Source organism: Oncorhynchus gorbuscha, linkage group LG05, assembly GCF_021184085.1.
Source record: "Oncorhynchus gorbuscha isolate QuinsamMale2020 ecotype Even-year linkage group LG05, OgorEven_v1.0, whole genome shotgun sequence".
Lineage (NCBI taxonomy): Eukaryota > Metazoa > Chordata > Actinopteri > Salmoniformes > Salmonidae > Oncorhynchus > Oncorhynchus gorbuscha.
In genome coordinates, this window is record NC_060177.1 from 77,228,715 (window position 1) to 77,246,575 (window position 17,861).

The 17,861-nt window shown below is 44.3% G+C and overlaps 1 protein-coding gene across 4 annotated transcripts in view; it reads left to right on the forward strand.

The window, feature by feature from the left end:
• LOC124036525 (protein patched homolog 1-like) overlaps positions 1-17,861 on the forward strand; it is a 158,811-nt gene that overhangs the window by 73,324 nt on the left and 67,626 nt on the right. For all 4 annotated transcript variants that reach the window (XR_006838924.1, XM_046351220.1, XM_046351218.1 and 1 more), the window contains exons 11-13: positions 2,737-2,835; positions 5,225-5,350; positions 15,591-15,709. Coding sequence is in view for 3 of the 4 variants with exons in the window: in XM_046351220.1 (XP_046207176.1) it covers positions 2,737-2,835; positions 5,225-5,350; positions 15,591-15,709 (344 nt within the window). In the remaining variant the exon portion in view is untranslated. The remainder of the gene's footprint in view (positions 1-2,736; positions 2,836-5,224; positions 5,351-15,590; positions 15,710-17,861) is intronic.

Here is a 17,861-nt window from a genome sequence, read left to right on the forward strand (position 1 = left end):
GACTGATGGCAGCCCATTCTTGCATAATCAATGCTTGTCCACCCGCCTCTTGAGGATTGACCACCAGTTCTCAATTGGATTAAGGTCTGTGGAGTTTCCTGGCCATGGACCCAAAATATCGATGTTTTGTTCCCCAAGCCACTTAGTTATCTACCTTATGGCAAAGTGCTCCATCATGCTGGAAAAGACCATGTTCGTCACCAAACTGTTCCTGGATGGTTGGGAGAAGTTGCATTCGGAGGATGTGTTGGTACCATTCTTTATTCATGGCTGTGTTCTTAGGAAAAATTGTGAGTGAGCCCACTCCCTTGGCTGAAAAGCAAGGGAGTGGTCTCAGGATGCATTACTGTTGGCATGACACAGGACTGATGGTAGTGCTCACCTTGTCTTCTCATTTACATTTACATTTAAGTCATTTAGCAGACGCTCTTATCCAGAGCGACTTACAAATTGGTGCATTCACCTTATGACATCCAGTGGAACAGCCACTTTACAATAGTGCATCTAAATCTATTAAGGGGGGTGAGAAGGATTACTTTATCCTATCCTAGGTATTCCTTAAAGAGGTGGGGTTTCAGGTGTCTCCGGAAGGTGGTGATTGACTCCGCTGTCCTGGCGTCGTGAGGGAGTTTGTTCCACCATTGGGGGGCCAGAGCAGCGAACAGTTTTGACTGGGCTGAGCGGGAACTGTACTTCCTCAGTGGTAGGGAGGCGAGCAGGCCAGAGGTGGATGAACGCAGTGCCCTTGTTTGGGTGTAGGGCCTGATCAGAGCCTGGAGGTACTGAGGTGCCGTTCCCCTCACAGCTCCGTAGGCAAGCACCATGGTCTTGTAGCGGATGCGAGCTTCAACTGGAAGCCAGTGGAGAGAGCGGAGGAGCGGGGTGACGTGAGAGAACTTGGGAAGGTTGAACACCAGATGGGCTGCGGCGTTCTGGATGAGTTGTAGGGGTTTAATGGCACAGGCAGGGAGCCCAGCCAACAGCGAGTTGCAGTAATCCAGACGGGAGATGACAAGTGCCTGGATTAGGACCTGCGCCGCTTCCTGTGTGAGGCAGGGTCGTACTCTGCGGATGTTGTAGAGCATGAACCTACAGGAACGGGCCACCGCCTTGATGTTAGTTGAGAACGACAGGGTGTTGTCCAGGATCACGCCAAGGTTCTTAGCGCTCTGGGAGGAGGACACAATGGAGTTGTCAACCGTGATGGCGAGATCATGGAACGGGCAGTCCTTCCCCGGGAGGAAGAGCAGCTCCGTCTTGCCGAGGTTCAGCTTGAGGTGGTGATCCGTCATCCACACTGATATGTCTGCCAGACATGCAGAGATGCGATTCGCAACCTGGTCATCAGAAGGGGGAAAGGAGAAGATTAATTGTGTGTCGTCTGCATAGCAATGATAGGACAAGCTTTTCTCCGGATGTCCCAAAAAATCGGAAAGGGGATTCATCAGAGAAAATGTCTTTACCCCAGTCCTCAGCAGTCCAATCCCTGTACCTTTTGCAGAATATCAGTCTGTCCCTGATGTTTTTCCTGGAGAGAAGTGGCTTCTTTGCTGCCCTTCTTGACACCAGGCCATCCTCCAAAAGTCTTCGCCTCACTGTGCATGCAGATGCATTCACACATGCCTGCTGCCATTCCTGAGCAAGTTCTGTACTGGTGGTGCCCCGATCCCGCAGCTGAATCAATTTTAGGAGATGGTCCTGGCGCTTGCTGGACTTTCTTGGGCGCCCTGAAGCCTTCTTCACAACAATTGAACCGCTCGCCTTGAAGTTATTGATGATCCGATAAATGGTTGATTTAGGTGCACTATTAATGGCAGCAATATCCTTGCCTCTGAAGCTCGTTTTGTGCAAGCAATAATGACGGCACGTGTTTCCTTGCAGGTAACCATGGTTGACAGAGAAACAATGATTCCATGCGCCACCCTCCTTTTGAAGCTTCCAGTCTGTTATTCGAACTCAATCAGCATGACAGAGTGATCTCCAGCCTTGTCCTCATCAACACTCACACCTGTGTTAACTAGAGAATCACTGACATGATGTCAGCGAGCCCTTTTGTGGCAGGGATGAAATGCAGTGGAAATTTATTTGGGGGATTCAGTTAATGTGCATGGCAAAGAGGGACTTTGCAATTAATTGCAATTCATCTGATCACTCTTCATAAAATTCTGGAGGTTATGCAAATTGCCACCATACAAACTGAGGCAACAGACTTTGTGAAAATTAATATTAGTGTCATTCTCAAAACTTTTGCCCACGACTGTACACATCGTTGTATGAGATCTTCAGTTTCTTGGCAATTTCTCGAATGGAATAGCCTTAATTTCTTAGAACATTAACACACTGATGAGTTTCAGAAGGCCATTTTGCGCCTGTAATCGAACCCACAAATGCCGATGCTCCAGATACTCAACTAGTCTAAAGAAGGCTAGTTTTATTGATTCTTTAATCAGGTTTCAGTACGCCTAAAAAATAAACGGTTTCTAGCTAAAATAGTAATTTACAACATGAACAATGTCTACACATATTTCTGATCAATTTGATGCAATTTTAATGGACAAAAAATATATATTTCTAAAAGAATGATATTTCTAAATGACCCCAAACTTTTGATGCTATCTACACTACCGTTCAATCAGTCGAAGGTTACAAACTCTGCCTCCTGCACATACTGTATTTCAGACTTCGGTAACATATCACACACACAAACTGACTAACTGGTGTGCGTGTGTGTTTCAGGTGCTTCCGTTCCTGGCACTAGGTGTAGGTGTGGATGATGTGTTTCTCCTGGCCCATGCCTTCAGTGAGACAGGACAGAACAAGAGGATCCCATTTGAGGTGAGACACAACAACAACACTATGCTTCCACACCACACTGATCACTGTGGGCATGGCTTCTTGAACCCCTGCCTGCAGGGAATAGTCTGAGAGCTAATCTGCAACCAGTTTTGCCTTATTTAAAGCATAATGAATATGAGTGTATGAACAGGGGGAACCTGATCCTAGATCAGCACTCTAACACACTTTTTAGATATGGGCTCTGGGGAAGATTGAAAATAAACCTATCCATCCCCTTCCCTCTCTCCCTCTCTCTGTCTCCCCCTCCTTTTATCCCTCACCTAGACGAATGTGTCTGAGCCTGTCTGCTTGTGATGCCACATCAGACGCACACACAAGCACAAAAATACACACACACACATACACACACACACATCCAGATATTCAAATGTCTATAGGAGCGTACTTTGTAGACACTAATGCATAGGATGTGGGCTCTTGAGGTCTGGGGTACTAAAACGGTTTGTAGAGTGTGTGTGTGCCTGCTTGTGTGTGTGTGTTCCTGCGTGTGTGTGTGTGTGTCTGCGTGTGTGTGTGTGCCTGCGTGTGCCTGCGTGTTCCTGCATGTGTGTGTGTGTTTCTGTGTAGAAGGGGAAACACAGACACGTATTTACTTGTTTTTATTTTCCCCCTGATCTCTTTCCTCTCTCCCCAGATGAACAGTAAACAGAGATGAACCTGATCTCTTTCCTCTCTCCCCAGATGAACAGTAAACAGAGATGAACCTGATCTCTTTCCTCTCCCCAGATGAACAGTAAACAGAGATGAACCTGATCTCTTTCATCTCTCCCCAGATGAACAGTAAACAGAGATGAACCTGATCTCTTTCCTCTCCCCAGATGAACAGTAAACAGAGATGAACCTGATCTCTTTCCTCTCTCCCCAGATGAACAGTAAACAGAGATGAACCTGATCTCTTTCCTCTCTCCCCAGATGAACAGTAAACAGAGATGAACCTGATCTCTTTCCTCTCTCCCCAGATGAACAGTAAACAGAGATGAACCTGATCTCTTTCCTCTCTCCCCAGATGAACAGTAAACAGAGATGAACCTGATCTCTTTCCTCTCTCCCCAGATGAACAGTAAACAGAGATGAACCTGATCTCTTTCCTCTCTCCCCAGATGAACAGTAAACAGATCTCTTTCCTCTCTCCCCAGATGAACAGTAAACAGAGATGAACCTGATCTCTTTCTCTCTCCCCAGATGAACAGTAAACAGAGATGAACCTGATCTCTTTCTCTCTCCCCAGATGAACAGTAAACAGAGATGAACCTGATCTCTTTCCTCTCTCCCCAGATGAACAGTAAACAGAGATGAACCTGATCTCTTTCCTCTCTCCCCAGATGAACAGTAAACAGAGATGAACCTGATCTCTTTCCTCTCTCCCCAGATGAACAGTAAACAGAGATGAACCTGATCTCAGAGATTTCCTCTCTCCCCAGATGAACAGTAAACAGAGATGAACCTGATCTATTTCCTCTCTCCCCAGATGAACAGTAAACAGAGATGAACCTGATCTCTTTCCTCTCTCCCCAGATGAACAGTTGAACCTGATCTCTCCCCAGATGAACAGTAAACAGAGATGAACCTGATCTCATTCATCTCTCCCCAGATGAACAGTAAACAGAGATGAACCTGATCTCTTTCCTCTCTCCCCAGATGAACAGTAAACAGAGATGAACCTGATCTCTTTCCTCTCTCCCCAGATGAACAGTAAACAGAGATGAACCTGATCTCTTTCCTCTCTCCCCAGATGAACAGTAAACAGAGATGAACCTGATCTCTTTCCTCTCTCCCCAGATGAACAGTAAACAGAGATGAACCTGATCTCTTTCCTCTCTCCCCAGATGAACAGTAAACAGAGATGAACCTGATCTATTTCCTCTCTCCCCAGATGAACAGTAAACAGAGATGAACCTGATCTCTTTCCTCTAAAAAGCCACACAAGCTGCATGCAGTCTTTGTACTCATGAGCTTAGTAAGGTGTCATGGAGAGATAAGAGAAATGTATTCCATTCCTAAACACAACCCAACGAAACACCTGAGGCAGACACCTGTCATATATCTTAATCCAATCAAACACTTGCCTTAAGATAAAGTTGGAAGTTGGAACATACTAAGATGTTTTGCAGCTGTTGATATCTCCCTCCGAATGCTCTGCAATATATTTTATTATCACATCATTGGCGTCATGATGCATCTCCTCTTGCAATTTTTGTGTTTTGTAGCCCTCTATCTGAACAGGTTGAAATTCTAAGGGATTTCTCTGTCTTTATCTCTCTTTATCTCTCTCTTTATCTCTCTCTCTCTCTCTTTATCTCTCTCTCTCTCTCTTTAACTCTTTCCTCCCTCTCTCTCTCTCTCTCTCTCTCTCTCTCTCTCTGTGTAGGACCGTACAGGGGAGTGTTTGAAGAGGACAGGGGCTAGTGTAGCTCTCACCTCCATCAGTAACGTCACTGCTTTCTTCATGGCAGCTCTCATCCCTATACCTGCCCTACGAGCCTTCTCTCTGCAGGTACCTGTGTGTGTGTGTGTGGTTGTGCTTGTGGTTGTGCTGCAGGTGTGTGTGTGGTTGTGCTTGTGGTTGTGTTGCAGGTGTGTGTGTGTGGTTGTGCTCATGGTTGTGTTGCAGGTGTGTGTGTGTGGTTGTGCTAATGGTTGTGTTGCAGGTGTGTATGTGGTTGTGATGCAGGTGTGTGTGTAACAGTATAACTTTAGACCGTCCCGTCGTCCATACCCTGGCGCGAACCAGGAACCCTCTGCACACATAAACAACAGTCACCCTCGAAGCATCGTTACCCATCGCTCCACAAAAACAGCGGCCCTTGCAGAGCAAGGGGAACTCCTACTTCAAGGTCTCAGAGCAAGTGACGTCACCGATTAAAACGCTATTTAGCGCGCACCGCTAACTAAGCCAGCCGTTTCACATCCGTTACATGTGGTTGTGCTCATGGTTGTGTTGCAGGTGTGTGTGTGGTTATGTTGCAGGTGTGTGTGTGGTTGTGTTGCAGGCGTGTGTGTGTGTGTGTGGTTGTGTTGCACATGTGTGTGTGTGTGTGGTTGTGTTGCACGTGTGTGTGCGTGTGTGTGGTTGTGCTCGTGGTTGTTTTGCAGGCGTGTGTGTGTGTGGTTGTGTTGCACATGTGTGTGTGTGTGTGTGTGGTTGTGTTGCACGTGTGTGTGCGTGTGTGTGTGTGATTGTGTTGCAGGTGTGTGTGTGTGTGTGATTGTGTTGCAGGTGTGTGTGTGTGATTGTGTTGCAGGTGTGTGTGTGTGTGGTTGTGTTGCACGTGTGTGTGCGCGTGTGTGTGTGTGTGATTGTGTTGCAGGTGTGTGTGTGTGTGTGTGATTGTGTTGCAGGTGTGTGTGCGTGTGTGTGTGTGTGATTGTGTTGCAGGTGTGTGTGCGTGTGTGTGTGTGTGATTGTGTTGCAGGTGTGTGTGTGTGTGTGTGTTTGTGTTGCAGGTGTGTGTGTGTGTGTGTGTTTGTGTTGCAGGTGTGTGTGTGTGTGTGTGTTTGTGTTGCAGGTGTGTGTGTGTGTGTTTGTCAGGAGCTTTTTATTGACTTCATTCATCAAACTGAAACTTAGACCTTTTTTGTGGCCTGATTGGTGATGGGCCCAATATCTGTCCACCGAACCCAATCCTTTTCCTGGTGTCCAGCACAATGAAGGCAGTTTATACTATTTTAAAAACATTACAATACATTCACAGATTTCATAACACACTGTGTGCCCTCAGGCCCCTACTCCACCACTACCACATATCTACAGTACTAAATCCATGTGTACGTGTGTGTATAGTGCGTATGTTATTGTGTGTGTGTGTACGTGTCTGTATAGTGCATATGTTATCATGTGTGTGTGTGTGTATGCTTGTCTGTGCCTGTATTTGTGTTGCTTCACATTCCCCGCTGTTGCATAAGGTGTTTTTTTCTATTTTTTAAAATCTAATTTTACTGCTTGCATCAGAAATGTTACTGCTTGCATCAGTAATTTGATGTGGAATAGAGTTCCATGTAGTCATGGCTCTATGTCGTACTGTGAGGCTCCCATAGTCTGTTCTGGACTTGGGGACTGTGAAGAGACCTCTTGTGGCATGTCTTGTGGGGTATGTATGAGTGTCCAAGCTGTGCGCCAGTAGTTCAAACAGACAGTTCGGTGCATTCAACATGTCAATACCTCTCATAAACACAAGTAATGATGAAGTCAATCTCTCCTCCATGTTGAGTCAAGAGATTGACATACATATTATAAAAATGATCTCTCTGTGTACATCCAAGGGCCAGCCGTGCTCTGTTCTGAGCCAATTGCAAAGTTCCTTTTTGTGGCACCTGACCACACGACTGAACAGTAGTCCAGCTGCGACAAAACTAGGGCCTGTAGGACCTGCCTTGTTGATAGTGTTGGTAACCCTGTTATGGCTAGGGGTTCCGCTAGGGGTTCCCCTCGACAACATCCGCTGAAATGGCAGAGCGCGAAATTAATTCAAAACAAGATTTATTTAACTTTCATACATTCACAAGTAAATACACCAAATTAAAGCTTAACTTCTTGTTAAGAAGGCAGATCAGAGCTTTATTATGGATGGACTTCTCCCCATTTTAGATACTGTTGTATCAACATGTTATTGACCATGACAGTTTACAATCCAGGTTTAATCCAAGCAGTTTAGTCACCTCGACTTGCTCAATTTCCACATTATTTATTACAAGATTTAGTTGGGTTTAGTGAAATATTTGTCACAAGTACAATGCTTTTAGTTTTAGAAATATTTAGGAGTAACGTTTTCCTTGCCGCCCACTCTTGAACCAAGTGCAACTCTTTGTTAAATGTTGCGGTCATTTCAGTCGCTGTAGTATCTGACGTGTATAGTGTTGAGTCATTTGCATACATAGACACACTGGCTTTACTCAAAGCCTGTGGCATGTCATTAGTAAAGATTGAAAAATGTAATGGGCCAAGACAGCTGCCCTGGGGAATTCCTAATTATACCTGGATTATGTTGGAGAGGGTGTTCTTTAATGGAATCCTCTTCAACATAATCCAGGTAGGGAGGTGGTTAAAGGGGCAATCTGCAGTTGCTACATACATTTTTGGAATTATAAATCTATCATATGTACAGTGGGGCAAAAAAGTATTTAGTCAGCCATCAATTGTGCAAGTTCTCCCACTTAAAAAGATGAGAGAGGACTGTAATTTTCATCATAGGTACATTTCAACTAAGACAGACAAACTGAGAAAAAAAATCCAGAAAATCACATTGTAGGATTTTTAATGAATTTATTTGCAAATTATGGTGGGAAAAAAAGTATTTGGTCACTAACAAAAGTTTCTCAATACTTTGTTATATACCCTTTGTTGGCAATGACAGAGGTCAAACGTTTTCTGTAAGTCTTCACAAGGTTTTCACACATTGTTGCTGGTATTTTGGCCCATTCCTCCATGCAGATCTCCTCTAGAGCAGTGATGTTTTGGGGCTGTTGCTGGGCAACACGGACTTTCAACTCCTTCCAAAGATTTTCTATGTGGTTGAGATCTGAAGACTGTAAGAAGCATTTCAAGGTCATGGAGTGGCCTAGCCAGTCTTCAGCCACTCCTTCGTTGCCCGGGCGGTGTGTTTGGGATCATTGTCATGCTGAAAGACCCAGCCACATTTCATCTTCAATGCCCTTGCTGATGGAAGGAGGTTTTCACATTCTCACGATACATGGCCCCATTCATTCTTTCCTTTACACGGATGTTTCCACCCCCATGCTTCACAGTAGGTATGGTGTTCTTTGGATGCAACTCAGCATTATTTGTCCTCCAAACACGACAAGTTTAATTTTTACCAAAAAGTTATATTTTGGTTTCATCTGACCATATGACATTCTCCCAATCTTCTTCTGGATCATCCAAATGCTCTCTAGCAAACTTTAGACGAGCCTGGACATGTATTGGCTTAAACAGGGGGACACGTCTGGCACTGCAGGATTTGAGTCCCTGGCGGCGTAGTGTGTTACTGATGGTAATCTTTGTTACTTTGGTCCCAGCTCTCTGCAGATCATTCACTAGGTCTCCCCGAGTGGTTCTGGGATTTTCGCTCACCGTTCTTGTGATCATTTTGACCCCATGGGGTGAGATCTTGCGTGGAGCCCCAGATCGAGGGAGATTATCAGTTGTCTTGTATGTCTTCCATTTCCTAATAATTGCTCCCACAGTTGATTTTTTCAAACCAACCTGCTTACCTAATTGCAGATTCAGTCTTCCCAGCCTGGTGCAGGTCTACAATTTTGTTTCTGGTGTCCTTTGACAGCTCTTTGGTCTTGGCCATAGTGGAGTTTAGAGTGTGACTGTTTGAGGTTGTGGACCGGTGTCTTTTATACTGATAACAAGTTAAAACAGGTGCCATTAATACAGGTAACGAGTGGAGAACAGAGGAGCCTCTTAAAGAAGAAGTTACAGGTCTGTGAGAGCCAGGAGTCTTGCTTGTTTATAGGTGACCAAATACTTATTTTCCACCATACTTTGCAAATTAATTAAAAATCCTACAATGAGATTTTCTGGGGAAAAAAAATCTAATTTTGTCTGTCATAGTTGAAGTGTACCTATGATGAAAATTACAGGCCTCTCTCATCTTTTTAGGTGGGAGAACTTGCACAATTGGTGGCTGACTAAATACTTTTTTTGCCCCACTGTATATGAAAAATATTATTTAGAAAGGCCTCATGAGTTTAGTTCAGCTGTCGTACCTTATCAGAACCCAAAATACAATATTATTTTACTTCAATGTTTGTAAACAATGTACATGTAAACAAACACTGTATAGCCTCAAAACATGGTCAAAACTATAATTGTTTTATATTGGATGGTCAGTCCTTGCATCCATAGCTCTTTCTATGCATTTGAGAGTGGTTACATTCCTCCAGTCCCATCCCTCAGCTTTTTACTGAAACTGTGGCAGGGGGGCTTTAACTGCGTTATTGCTGTTTGTTATGGGGGGGTTCTGATTTGACTCACATCTGTCATTAATCTGTGAAGAGAGGGAGGGGGGTAGACAGAGAGAGACATAGAGGGGGGGAGTGTTAAAAGGGAAACAGTTATGTGTGTTTGAGAGATCAGTCTTTTCTTACTTCTCCTCTTCTCTCTCTCTATTCTCTTCTCTCAACTGTGTCTGTGGTGGAGTACCTTAACACACACACAGCTGTTTTACCTCTGACCCCAGGAAGAGGTAGCCGAGTTCTGGTGCCATTGCCCTGACAACAAGCCCAGCTGCACACTACACATACCACGCCACAGACATGTCTGACATACACAGCTGAATCTGGTAATGAACCGTGTGGCTGTTGGAAAAGTTGAGGAGACTAAATTACTTGGCGTTACCTTAGATTATAAACTGTCATGGTCAAAACATATAGATGCAATAGTGGTAAAAATGGGGAGAGGTCTGGCTGTAATAAAGAGATGCTCTGCTTTTGTTTGACACCACACTCCAAAAGCAAGTCCTTCAGGCTCTAGTCTTGTCTTATCTTGATTATTGTCCAGTCGTGTGGTCCAGTGCTGCAAGGAAAGACCTAGTTAAGCTGCAGCTGGTCCAGATCAGAGCGGCACGTTTTGCTATTAATTGTAATCAGGGGGCTGATATAAATACTATGCTGCCAGTCTCTCTTAGCTAAGAGTTGAGGAGAGACTGACTGCATCACTTCTTCTTTTTATAAGACGCATTAACGTGTTGAAAATCCCAAATTGTTTGCATAGTCAACTTACACACAGCTCTGACACACACACTTATCCCCCACAGACATTCCACCAGGGGTCTTTTCACAGTCCCCAAATGCAGAACAAATTCAGGAAAGTGTACAGTATTATATAGAGCCCTAATTGCATGGAACTTCCTTCCATATCATATTGCTCAAATAAACAGCAAACCTGGTTTAAAAAACAGATAAAGGTAATACCTCGCGGAGTAACGCCTCTTCCCAATTTGACCTAGATAGTTTCTGTGTATGTATTGATATATAGGCTGTGTGCCTTTTAAAAGATCTAAGTAGTTCTGTCCTTGAGCTGTTCTTGTCTATTGATGTTCTGTATTATGTCATTCTGTATTATGTTTCATGTTTTGTGTGGACCCCAGGAATGGGGATGCTAATAAAATACAAAATACACAACTCACACACACACACTCACACTCACACACACTCACTCATACACACACTCACACACACTCACTCATACACACACTCACTCAAACACACACTCACACACACTCACTCATACACACACTCACTCAAACACACACTCACTCATACACACACTCACTCATACACACACTCTCACTTACACTCACTCTCTCCTGATACAGGCCAGACCTTACTCTACTCTCACAGTGAAGCCAATATTAGTATGTGTGGACAGATGGCTTTAGTACAGGGGTCTGTCAAACATGATCTACTTACCCCAAAGGCCTGATTGAACCAGGACACACACACACACACACATAACACTTGTTCACAAACCCAAGCTTACCTGGCACACATTTGTGCACTCACATATGCATGTACAGTGTTTTCAGAAAGTATTCACACCCCACTCAAGAGATAAAGATGCCCCCCCCCACTAAAGACAGAAAGATAGCCTCCACTAAAATGGATAAATATACCCCCACTAAAGAGATAAAGATACCCCACTAAAGAGATAAAGATACCCCACTAAAGAGATAAAGATACCCCACTAAAGAGATAAAGATACCCCACTAAAGAGATAAAGATACCCCACTAAAGAGATAAAGATACCCCACTAAAGAGATAAAGATACCCCACTAAAGAGATAAAGATACCCCACTAAAGAGATAAAGATACCCCACTAAAGAGATAAAGATACCCCACTAAAGAGATAAAGATACCCCACTAAAGAGATAAAGATACCCCACTAAAGAGATAAAGATACCCCACTAAAGAGATAAAGATACCCCACTAAAGAAATAAAGATACCCCACTAAAGAGATAAAGGACATGTGATGTGTTGTGGGTCTTTCTCCCTCTCCTCCTCTGCCTTTCTCTCTTTTTCTCTATTTTTCTCTCTTTTTTTCTCTCTCTCTCTCGCTCTCTCACTCTTGCTTTCTCTCTTTTTCTCTCCCTCTCTTTTTCTCTGCCTTTCTCTCTTTTTCTCTCACTCTCTCTCTCTCTCTCGCTCTCACTCTCTGCCTTTCTCTTTTTTCTCTCTCGCTCTCGCTCTCTGCCTTTCTCTTTTTCTCTCTCTGTCTCTCTCTCTCTCTCTCTCTGTCTCTCTCTGCCTTTCTCTTTTTCTCTCTCTGTCTCTCTCTCTCTCTGCCTTTCTCTTTTTTCTCTCTCTCTCTCTCTCTCTCTCTCTCTCTCTCTCTCTCTCTCTCTCTCTCTCTCTCTCTCTCTCTCTCTCTCTGCCTTTCTCTTTTTCTCTCTCTGTCTCTCTCTCTCTCTCTGCCTTTCTCTTTTTCTCTCTCTGTCTCTCTCTCTCTCTCTCTGCCTTTCTCTCTTTTTCTCTCTTTTCTCTCTTTTTTTTCTCTCTCTCTCTCTCACTCTTGCTTTCTCTCTTTTTCTCTCCCTCTCTTTTTCTCTGCCTTTCTCTCTTTTTCTCACTCTCTCTCTCTCGCTCTCTCTCTCTGCCTTTCTCTTTTTTCTCTCTCTCTCTCTCGCTCTCTCGCTCTCTGCCTTTCTCTTTTTCTCTCTCTGTCTCTCTCTCTCTCTCTCTCTCTCTCTGCCTTTCTCTCTCTCTGTCTCTCTCTCTCTCTCTCTTTTTCTCTCCCTCTCTTTTTCTCTGCCTTTCTCTTTTTCTCTCTCTCTCTCTCTCTCTCTCTCTCTCTCTCTCTCTCTCTCTCTCTCTCTCTCTCTCTGCCTTTCTCTTTTTTCTCTCTCTCGCTCTCTCGCTCTCTCTCTCTGCCTTTCTCTCTTTTTCTCTCTCTCTTTCTCTCTCTCGTGTTGTGTAAGGAATTGAGACTTTATAATGAGGTAAGGAAAGAGTGAAGGAGGGGGAGCGGTGTGTATATTTGTGTGTGTGTGTCTGGTTGGTGTTAAGTCGTGGTTACAGTGGGAGGGAATAGGATGCTGTAAATTGGCATTAGTGAGAACGTGTGTAGGGGTGTGTGTATGTGTGTTGTCTGCGAGCCCCAGTGCCTGCTCATCACCTCAAGCCCTGCAGGCCTCTGTCTACCTGGGTGGTCTGGCACATACACAGGAGTAGTGTGTGTGTTCAGTGGTCTGGCAGCCACACAGGATCCAGATTGTGTTCTGGGCAGGGACCCAGCCTAACCCCACCCTCGTCTCTCTACTCCTCTCACTCTGTCTCTCTATACTCACACTCCCTTTCTCATTTTCTTTCCTCTAGGTCCACCTCTTACACTCTAACACATGAAAAAATATTATAGTATACTATGATATACACTACGTTCAAAAGTTTGGGGTCACTTTTGAAATGTCCTTGTTTTTGAAAGAAAAGCACAAAAAAATGTCCATTAAAATAACATCAAATTGATCATAAATACAGTGTAGACATTGTTGATGTTGTAAACGACTATTGTAGCTGGAAATGGCTGATTTGAATGGAATATCTACGTAGGCGTACACATCAAATCAAATTGTATTGGTCACATACACGGTTAGCAGATGTTAATACGAGTGTAGCGAAATGCTTGTGCTTCTAGTTCCAACAGTGCAGTAATATCTAATCTAACAATTCCCAACAACTACCTAATACACACAAATGTAACAAGTAATCTAACATTTCCCCAACAACTACTTAATACACACACATATAAAGGGGTGAATGAGAATATGTACATGTAAGTATGTGGATGAGCGATGGCCGAGCTGCAGAGGCAAGGTGAGCCTCTCTGAGTTAGTGATTGCTGTTTAGCAGTCTGATGGCCTTGAGATAGAAGCTGTTTCTCAATCTCTCAGTTCTCAATCTCATAGGCCCATTATCAGCAACCATCACTCCTGTGTTCCAATGGCACGTTGTGTTAGCTATTCCAAGTTTATCATTTAAAAGACTAGTTGATCATCAAAAAACCCTTTTGTAATTGTGTTGCACAGCTGAAAACTGTTGTCCTGATTAAAGAAGCAATAAAACTGGCCTTCTTTAGACTAGTTGAGTATCTGGAGCATCAGCATTTGTAGGTTTGATTACAGGCTCAAAATGGCCAGAAACAGAGAACTTTCAGTCTATTCTCGTCAGTCTATTCTTGTTCTGCTCATCGCGCACCAGCGACTCCTGTGGCAGGCCGAGCGCAGTGCACGCTAACAAAGGTTGCCAGGTGCACAGTGTTTCCTCCGACACATTGGGTAGTAGCTACTAACAATTGGATACCACAAAATTGGGGAGAAAAAGGGGTAAAAAAAATCTATTTAAAAAAGTATGACAATTGAGGACTTTTGTAATGGTAAATACAATGGAGGGACACAACTGATATGAACGTATAGTATCGGCCTAAATCAAACACTAAAACAAAGCTCTGTAATGGAAAGTCACAATATTGGAGATGTTGACTTAGGAGTTAGGTAATGTATTACACTAATGGGATGATTTATAATTTTGTGCAGTAGTATTTACTGATGGCTAGAAACTGTGAACACAATTGTATACATTTCTCTTCTGATTAAAACAACATGTTAATATCCATAACAATGAATTGTGTATGCAATGATGACATTTGTACTTCATGTTTTGCAAAAGGTGGTCTAAGATATGAAGTCAGGTGCAAAGGCAAGAAAATTATCAGAAGTATTGTAAATGTATTTGAGCATTTGATCATTGCTGTTTTGCTATAGATATGTTTCAACACAGATAAATAAAAATGCTTGTATGTGATTGAGAAAAACTGTAATGACTGAAAGGTACTACAGTGTGTAGTGTATTCTATAGTATGATCGCGGCATGATCAGTTTAGCGCAGCATACTGTAGTGTCCAGTTTAGCGCGGCATACTGTAGTGTCCAGTTTAGCGCGGCATACTGTAGTGTCCAGTTTAGCATTGTACAGTACACTACAACATTCTATAGTAAGCACTACACGATCGAGGGATACTGCATTGTGGAGTATAGTATTCTACAGTGTACTTCAGTTCGCTACTGTCACGTTGGCATGAAGGATCGGGAGACAGACGCAGGAATGCGTAATCGTTTTTTTTATTAGGCCCAAATTACGGCGTGCCGTGTAAAGGCACGGGGACGAAGACCAAACAAACACGTAAGAAAAACAGGGTTGAAACCCAAAACAAAAGAGTGAGGAGTCCCAAGTATAAATACACACACGCACAATGATTAACACAGGGGACGAGACCCGTCATCATCTGCCCAAAACACACAACACAAGTACTCACACACACCTACGGACATTGTAACAATAATCGACAGACAACGGAAACCAAAGGGCACATTTTGGTTTCAAGTACTAATCAGTGGGAATAGGAGACAGGTGTGCGTGATGAAAGTTCCAGAGGGATCCGTGACAACTACAGAATACTATGAAACCAAGTACTATAGTATTCTATAGTAGGCTGTAGTATTTTGTTTATGTTGGTTAACTCACTTTATCTCTTACTTCAGTGTTATGATATTAAATATATACACTTTGTGTGTGTATGTGGGTGTGCATGCCGGTATGTGTGTGTGCGTGTGTGTTTAGAGGGGCCGGTGCGATAAGGGTAGGGTTAGGAACAATATGAACTACCCCCTTCCACCTTCACATAGGTCATGGCAACCTGATTTAACACCTTGTTCCCTGTATGTGTTCTCCCTGACCAGGCTGCGGTGGTGGTGGTGTTTAACTTTGCCATGGTGCTGCTCATCTTTCCTGCCATCCTCAGTATGGACCTGTATCGCAGAGAGGACCGGCGTTTTGACATTTTCTGCTGCTTCTACAGGTTACACACACAAACCCACACACACCATGAGCTTTATTCAATCCGTAATGCTGAAGGGCTCCGCAAGAGCATGATAGAAGTGTAAAGGCAGTTTTCCTGTTAGCGGAGATTCATGGTAAACACTGCATATGTCTGCTCAATCGGAAATTACCTTTACATTTCAATCGTGCTATAGCGCTGAACTTCACCCTGTGGCTGAAAAAGGTGTGTTGTGTGTTGTATTCTTCCATGTGATTACAGCTGAGTGTCTCTCTCTACCTCAAATCCCCTCACTGATCATTTAATTACAGTTCAGAGTTTTCTTTCTGTCGGGTTTTCTGTCTGTTTATCCATCTCTCTCTTTATTAAACACCACCTGCCTGTCGGTCTGTCAGCCTGTCTGTCTGTCTGACTGACTTCCTGCCTGTCTACGTGTCTGTCAGCCTGTCTGTCTGTCTGTCTGTCTGTCTGTCTGTCTGTCTGTCTGTCTGTCTGTCTGTCTGTCTTTCTGTCTGCCTGACTGACTTCCTGCCTGTCTACGTGTCTGTCTGTCTGTCTGTTTATCCATCTCTCTCTTTATTAAACACCACCTGCCTGCCGGTCTGTCAGCCTGTCTGTCTGTCTGACTGACTTCCTGCCTGTCTACGTGTCTGTCTGTCTGTCTGACTGACTTCCTGCCTGTCTACGTGTCTGTCAGCCTGTCTGTCTGTCTGACTGACTTCCTGCCTGTCTACGTGTCTGTCAGCCTGTCTGTCTGTCTGACTGACTTCCTGCCTGTCTACGTGTCTGTCAGCCTGTCTGTCTGCCTGACTGACTTCCTACCTGTCTACGTGTCAGTCTGCCTGTCTGCCTGCCCGCCTGTGCATGTTCAGCTGCTAAACACTCACAGAGGCACATGTTAAATACACTCACAGAGGCACACATTAAATACACTCACAGAGGCACACGTTAAATACACTCACAGAGGCACACGTTAAATACACTCACAGAGGCACACGTTAAATACACTCACAGAGGCACACGTTAAATACACTCACAGAGGCACACGTTAAATACACTCACAGAGGCACACGTTAAATACACTCACAGAGGCACACGTTAAATACACTCACGAGGCACATGTTAAATAAACTCACAGAGGCAAACATCTCCATCCCCAGTGCTAACTGTCTTGTCTGTCTGTTTTTCTCATGCCAAAGTGCTAACTGTCTGTTTGTCTGTCTGACTGTCTGTTTGTCTCCAGCCCCAGTGATAACTGTCTGTCTGTCTGTTTGTTTCCAGCCCCAGTGCTAACTGTCTGTCTGTCTTTCCGTTTGTCTCCAGCCCCAGTGCTAACTGTCTGTCTGACTGTCTGTTTGTTTCCAGCCCCAGTGATAACTGTCTGTCTTTCTGTTTGTCTCCAGCCCCAGTGCTAACTGTCTGTCTGTCTGGCTGTCTGACAGTCTGTTTGTCTCCAGCCCCAGTGCTAACTGTCTGTCTGACATTCTGTTTGACTGTCTGTTTGTCTCCAGCCCCAGTGCTAACTGTCTGTCTTTCTGTTTTACTCCAGCCCCAGTGCTAACTGTCTGTCTGACTGTCTGTTTGTCTCCAGCCCCAGTGCTAACTGTCTGTTTGTCTGTCTGACTGTCTGTTTGTCTCCAGCCCCAGTGCTAACTGTCTGTCTGACTGTCTGTTTATCTCCAGCCCCAGTGCTAACTTTCTGTCTGTCTTTCTGTTTGTTTCCTGCCCCAGTGCTAACTGTCTGTCTGGCTGTCTGACTGTCTGTTTGTCTCCAGCCCCAGTGCTAACTGTCTGTCTGGCTGTCTGACTGTCTGTTTGTCTCCAGCCCCAGTGCTAACTGTCTGCCTGTCTTTCTGTTTGTCTCCAGCCCCAGTGCTAACTGTCTGTCTGTCTGGCTGGCTGTCTGGCTGTCTGATTGTCTGTTTGTCTCCAGCCCCAGTGCTAACTGTCTGTCTGTCTTTCTTTTTGTCTCCAGCCCCAGTGCTAACTGTCTGTTTGTCTTTCTGGCTGTCTGACTGTCTGTTTGTCTCCAGCCCCAGTGCTCACTGTCTGTTTGTCTGTCTGACCGTCTGTTTGTCTCCAGCCCCAGTGCTAACTGTCTGTCTGACTGTCCGTTTGTCTCCAGCCCCAGTGCTAACTGTCTCTCTGTCTTTCTGTTTGTTTCCTGCCCCAG